Here is a 7,236-nt window from a genome sequence, read left to right as displayed (position 1 = left end):
ACTAATACAAAACTAGATATATTTATTTGACGGAAACTTTCGTTTTCATACAACTAAAATATATAGAAAAATTATAAATACACACTCCACGAAAATTTAACGTAACATAATTTACTAACTTTAATAAACAATCAAGCTGCGTTGGATAAAATGATCTTGGATCATTTTCCCTCAACTTTCGAAAGAATCTCCGCGCAAGAACGAAAAAAAAAAGAAGCACAAAACGGGTGGAACAAAAAGGAAAATATTATTTGCTCTTAGAAATATTTATAAATCTATTTAACAATAGTGACCCATTCATTATTGTATCTCAATGTCACTTCTTAGATATATTTCTATGATTTATATATTAAATATAATTCGTTAAGGCTTACTCAGTCGGTTCTTATGAGGAATAACGACGGGACAATATTGCAAAAATTCCAAATTGCCCGACGACTTGATTCGCGGAGTTTAGGAAAATTTTTTTCGCGAACGATTTAAAGTGTGTAAGTGTTTTTGGCCATACTTCCGGTCCTGTCCTTCGTGTCATTGTGAATTTGATAGCCTAGCATCATTTTCGATATTCCCAATCGTTCCTTCAGTTTGCGCCTGGAAAGAGAGAATTAAAAAAAAAAACATTTTTTATTCGAACAATAAATTTCATTTTCAACAAAACAGGTAAATTTTGCAAGAAAAAGATTAAATTTCTAAAAATAAAAATAAAAACAAATAAAAAAAGATCAATCATCAACCAAGAAAATTAACGTTTAAGAAAGGAGTCTCTTTTTCAACCTAGTAGTTTAATTTTAAAACAAAAAGATGATAAAAGATAAAAAGATAAAAATAAAAGAATACTTATTTTTTTAATGAAAGCATTTGAATTAAAGATTTCTGAATTAAATTTTTATACGGTTTTATTACATAAAATAAAAATATTTCCATTTCTTTATTTCAATGTCCATGCAAAATTTTTGCAAACCTGAAATTAATACTTATAGAAAATTTAAAATTTAAAAAAAAACACAGTTTAATTAAAGAAAAAGGGACGGATGGATTTTTAATAAAATTTCTTAATTTTTAATCAAATAAGTCAATTTTTAAATAAAAAAGATGAATCTTTAACAAAAAATGGAATAATTCAAGTTTCTTTCAAAAAATCTAATAAAAAAAAGAATTTTTAACAAAATATATTTATATACATTTTTAACTAAACAAGATGAAATTTCTATAAAGAGATGAAATTAAAAAAAAAAGAATTTTCAATCAAATAAAGTTAAAGTTTCAACCAAAAAAGATGAAAAGCTGAATTTTATAACAAATTTTCAAAAAAATATTTCAATTTTCAAAGAAAAGCGGAATAGTTCAATTTTAAGAAAAAAGATGGAATAATTCAACTTTCTTTCAAGCAATTATTTGAAGAAAAAAAACGAATTTTTAACAAAATATTTACATAAAAAAATAGTTCAACTTTTAAGAATAAAGATGGAATAATTCATCTTTCTTTAAAAAAATTTAATAAAAAAAAAGAATTTTTAACAAAATATTTACATACATTTTTAACTAAACAAGATGAAATTTCTACAGACAGACCAATTAAAAAAAAAGACGGATTTTCAAAAAAACAGGTAAATTTTCAACCAAAAAGATTAACTTTCTAAAAATAAAAATAAAATAAAAAAGATAAATCATCAACCAAGAAAATTAACGTTTAAGAAAGGAGTCCTTTTTTTCAACCTAGTAGTTTAATTTTAAAACAAAAAGATAAAAATAAAAGAATACTTATTTTTTTAATGAAAGCATTTGAATTAAAGATTTCTGAATTAAATTTTTATACGGTTTTATTACATAAAATAAAAATATTTCCATTTCTTTATTTCAATGTCCATGCAAAATTTTTGCAAACCTGAAATTAATACTTATAGAAAATTTAAAATTAAAAAAAAAAAAAAAACAGTTTAATTAAAGAAAAAGGGATGGATGGATTTTTAATAAAATTCCTTAATTTTTAATCAAATAAGTCAATTTTTAAATAAAAAAGATGAATCTTTAACAAAAAATGGAATAATTCAAGTTTCTTTCAAAAAATCTAATAAAAAAAAAGAATTTGAACAAAATATATTTATATACATTTTTAACTAAACAAGATGAAATTTCTATAAACAGATGAAATTAAAAAAAAAAAAGAATTTTCAATCAAATAAAGTTAAAGTTTCAACCAAAAAAGATGAAAAGTTGAATTTTCTAACAAATTTGCAAAAAAATATTTCAATTTTCAAAGAAAAGCGGAATAGTTCAATTTTCAGTTAAGATAAATAATTTACAACTAAAAAAAAACAAAGAATTTTCAGAAAATAGTTCAGTTTTAAGAAAAGAGATGGAATAATTCAACTTTCTTTCAAGCAATTATTTGAAGAAAAAAAACGAATTTTTAACAAAATATTTACATAAAAAAATAGTTCAACTTTTAAGAATAAAGATGGAATAATTCATCTTTCTTTTAAAAAATTTAATAATAAAAAAAAGAATTTTTAACAAAATATTTACATACATTTTTAACTAAACAAGGTGAAATTTCTACAGACAGACCAATTAAAAAAAAAGACGGATTTTCAAAAAACCAGGTAAATTTTCAACCAAAAAGATTAACTTTCTAAAAATAAAAATAAAAAACAAATAAAAAAGATAAATCATCAACCAATAAAATTAACGTTTAAGTAAGGAGTCCTTTTTTTCAAACTAGTAGTTTAATTTTAAAACAAAAAGATTAATTATCAGCAAAAAACGTAATAGTAGATATTTCAACAAAAAATTTGGAATTAAAATTTTTAAAAAACAGTTCAATTAAAAAAAAGAGACGAATGGATTTTTAATAAAATTCCTTAATTTTTAATCAAATAAGTCAATTTTTAAATAAAAAAGATCAATCTTAAACAAAAAGTGAATTCAACTTTCTTTCAAAAAATTTAATAAAAAAAAAGAATTTTTAACAAAATATTTACATACATTTTTAACTAAACAAGATGAAATTTCTATAAAGAGATGAAATTGAAAAAAAAGAATTTTCAATCAAATAAAGTTAAAGTTTCAACCAACAAAGATGAATAGCTGAATTTTCTAACAAATTTTCAAAAAAAAATATTTCAATTTTCAAAGAAAAGCGGAATAGTTCAATTTTCAGTTAATAAAAATAATTTACAACTAAAAAAAAAGAATTTTCAGAAATTAGTTCAATTTTAAGAAAAAAGATGGAATAATTCAACTTTCTTTCAACAAATTTAATTTAAAAAAACGAATTTTTAACAAAATATTTACATACATTTTTAACTAAACAAGATAAAATTCTTACACAAAAAACATAAAAATTTTCAGAAAATTGTTCAACTTTTAAGAATAAAAACGGAATAATTCAACTTTCTTTCAAAAAATTTAATAGAAAAAAAAAGAATTTTTAACAAAATATTTACATGAATTTTCAACTAAACAAGATGAAATTTCTACAAAGAGATTAATTAAAAAGAAAAAAAATAGACGACTTTTCAACAAAAAAGGTAAGTTTTCAAACAAAAAGATTAACTTTCTACCAAAAAACAGAAAAAAAAATCATCAACCAAAAAAATTAATGTTTAAGAAAGGAGTTCTTTTTTCCAACCTAGTAGTTTAAATTTAAAACTTTAATTTTAAAATAAAAAAAAAAATTTCGTTTAATAATTAAATTGCAATTAAAATATTCAAGAGATTAAAATTATATTGAAAATTTAATTAAATATTATGTAATATTTGGAATTAAAATTTAAAAAAAAATTAAGTCAATTTTTAAATAAAAAAGATCAATTTTAAACAAAAACAAACAAAAAACAGACGAATTTTCAACAAATGGAATAAATCTTAAAGTAAAAGAAATAAATCTTCAACAAAAATAATAAATCGTCAACAAAAAATAATTAATTTTTAACAAAATAGTTGAATCCTCAACCAAAAAACAATCATTTTTAACGAAAAAATTGAATATTCAACTAAAAAGATCACCTTCAAATAAATAATAGAAGTTAAATTTTCAGTTAAAAAAATTAATTTAAAAAAATAACAATGTAGTTGAACATTCAACCAAAAAGATGAATAGTTGAATTTTCTATCAATTTTTGACAATATAGTTCCAATTTTAAGCAAAAAAAATGGAATAATTTAACTTTCTTTCAAAAAATTTAATTAAAAAAATTGTAAATTTACATACATTTTTAACTATACAAAATGAAATTTCTACAAAGAGATAAATATTTAATAAAAAAAAGACGAATTTTCAAGAAAACGGCTAAATTTTCAACCAAAAAGATTAACTTTCTAAACAAAAAAAAAATAAAATAAAATAAAAAAAAGATAAATCATCAACCAAGAAAATTAACGTTTATGAAAGGAGTTCTTTTTTTCAACCTAGTAGTTGAATTTTAAAACAAAAAGATGGATTCTTAGCGAAAAATGTAGATATTTGAACAAAAATTTGGAAATAAAATTACAAAAAAAAAAACAGTTCAATTAAAAAAGAGATGGATGGATTTTTAATAAAATTCCTTAATTTTTAATGAAATAAGACAATTTTTAAATAAAAAATATCAATTTGAAAATTTAAAAAATGGAATAATTCAACTTTCTTTCGAAAAATATAATTGAAAAAAAATTTTTAACAAAATATTCACATACATTTTTAACTAAATAAGATGAAATTTCTACAAAGAGATAAATTAAAAAAAAAACAGACGAATTTGCAACAAATGAGATAAATCTTGAAGTAAAAGAAATAAATCTTCAACGAAAATAATAAATTTTCAACAAAAAATAATTAATTTTTAACAAAATAGTTGAATCCTTAACCAAAAAACATTAATTTTCAACCAAAAAATTGAATTTCCAACTAAAAAGATCACCTTCAAATAAATAATAGAAGTTAAATTTTCAGTTAAAAAAATTAATTAAAAAAAATAACAATATTGTTCAACTTTTAACTAAAAAGATGGATTTTCAATCAAATTCCTTCATTTTCAACCAAATAATTGAATTTTCAAATATAAAAAAACGAATTTTCAACAAATGAGATAAATCTTTGAAGTAAAAGATATAAATCTTCAACTAAAATAATAAATTTTCAACCAAAATAATTAATTTTTAACAAAATAGTTAAACTTATAACCAAAAATATGGGTTTTCAACAGAATTTCTTAATTTTCAAAAAAATAACTAAATTTAAAAATTAAAAAAAAAATTAATTTTTGATTAAAATTGGAATCTTCAAACAAAACAGGTGAATCCTCAACGAAAAATGTAATCGTTAATATTTTAACCAAAAAACGAGTTTGATTTTAAGTTAAATAAATCAGTCGACTCAAAAAAAAACTCAAATATTTAACAAAATAGTGAAATCCTCAAAAAAATAATTAAAAAAAACAGTCGAATTCAATAAAAAAGACGATTTTTTGAACAAAATAGATGAATTTTCCACCAAATTTTTAATAAAATATATTAATTTTTCACAAAAAGGGGCAGTTAAAAATTGAATTAAAAAATAACTCATTTTCAACACAAAAAAAAAAGAATTTTATCAAAATAGTTAAACTTTTAAGCAAAAAAAAAAAAAAAGAATTTCAACCAAATTCCTTCCTCAACGAATGAGATAAATCTTCCACAAAAATGATAAATCTTCAATATTAATTTTCAACCAACAAATATTAATTTTAAATAAAAAAATAATTTAATTCAACCAAAAAAGACAATTTTTTGAACAAAATAGATGAATTTTCTACTAAATTTTCAATCAAATGAATTAATAAATTTTTATTTAAAAAAAATTAATAAAAAAAAGAATTTCAACAAAATAGTTAAACTTTTAAATTTTCGATTAAAAAAGATGAATTTTTAATCCAAAAAAAGGAATTTTTCTACAAACTAGGTAAATTTGCAACTTAAATGACCAGTTAAGAACATTATTTTGCAACAACAAAAACAAAAACGAATTTTCTATAAAGTAGCTGAAACCTCACAAAAATTTAATCAATTAATTAATTTTTATGCAAAAATTTGGATTTTCAATAAAAAAGATGAATTTACAACTAACATGATGAATCTTCAATCAAAAAAAGTAATTAAAAAATTACTTTTTACTTTTTATTAAAATTTACTAAATACATATTTTTTTAAATAATAGGGTATCTAATCCTAGTTTTTTGTATCAAATTTCTTAAATTTTATTATTAAAATTTGGTTGCTTGTAACAAATTAATTTGTGTTTTTTTAGAATAAAAGATAAATGTTATATAATAATTAAATTGTAATTAAAATATTCTAGAAATTAAAATTATATTGAAAATTTAATTAAATATTAGATAAAAAACAATTAAATTAAGGGGTAATTTGTATATATTTTAATATTAATTTTAATCAAATTAATTTAAAAATTAAAATATATTCAGAAGACAAACTATAAGATATTTATCTGAATTATTATTTATTTTATTAAATAAATTAAAATACCGTCAAATTTATTTAATTATTAAAATTTACTAAATTAATTATTTTTTTTAAATAAAAGGGTACTTAATCCTAGTTTTTTAAATCAAATTTCTTTCCTTTTATTATTAAAATTTTGTTGTAAATTACAAATAATATTAATTATTAATTAATTTATATTTAACAATATATTTGAAATTTATTTATACCAATAATTTGACCTCAATAATTAATTAATAAGAACAAATTAAATTTTTTATAAAAAGTTGAACCGCTTTCGCTGTCACTTTTTTCATTTATAATTAAAAATTTACAAAATAAAAAATTCCTTCTAAATTATTAAATTAGAGGATTAATTTAATGTATATATTAAAAAAAAAATATATTTATTTAGGATTAAATAAAAATCTCAACTTATAAAAAATTAATTTAATTGTTTAATTTAAAATAAATGCCGTATAATAATTAAATAGTAATTAAAATATGCAAGAAAATAAAATTACATTGAATATTGAAATCAATAATAAGTAATATACAATTAAATTGAGGGGTAATTTGTATATGTTTTAATATTAATTATAATTTGTTTATATTTAATATTAATTAACAAATTAATTAAAATTTATTTATACAAATCATTTTACCTAAATAATTAATCAACAAGAAAAAAATTATAAAAGTTAAACCACTTTCGCTACCACTTTTTTCATTTATAATTAAAAATTTTACAAAATAACAAATTTCTTTTAAATTATTAAA

At 18.6% G+C, this 7,236-nt stretch overlaps 1 protein-coding gene across 1 annotated transcript in view; it reads right to left on the bottom strand.

The window, feature by feature from the left end:
• LOC117178993 (eukaryotic translation initiation factor 4E-like) overlaps nucleotides 1-7,236 on the bottom strand; it is a 24,067-nt gene continuing 16,831 nt past the window's right edge. Inside the window, exon 4 of the mRNA XM_033370596.1 lies at nucleotides 1-591. Coding sequence (XP_033226487.1) covers nucleotides 480-591 — 112 coding nt within the window. The 3' untranslated portion in view covers nucleotides 1-479. The remainder of the gene's footprint in view (nucleotides 592-7,236) is intronic.

Source organism: Belonocnema kinseyi, chromosome 8, assembly GCF_010883055.1.
Source record: "Belonocnema kinseyi isolate 2016_QV_RU_SX_M_011 chromosome 8, B_treatae_v1, whole genome shotgun sequence".
In the NCBI taxonomy this organism is placed as follows: Eukaryota; Metazoa; Arthropoda; class Insecta; order Hymenoptera; family Cynipidae; genus Belonocnema; species Belonocnema kinseyi.
This window is presented reverse-complemented; position numbering and strand designations above follow the sequence as displayed.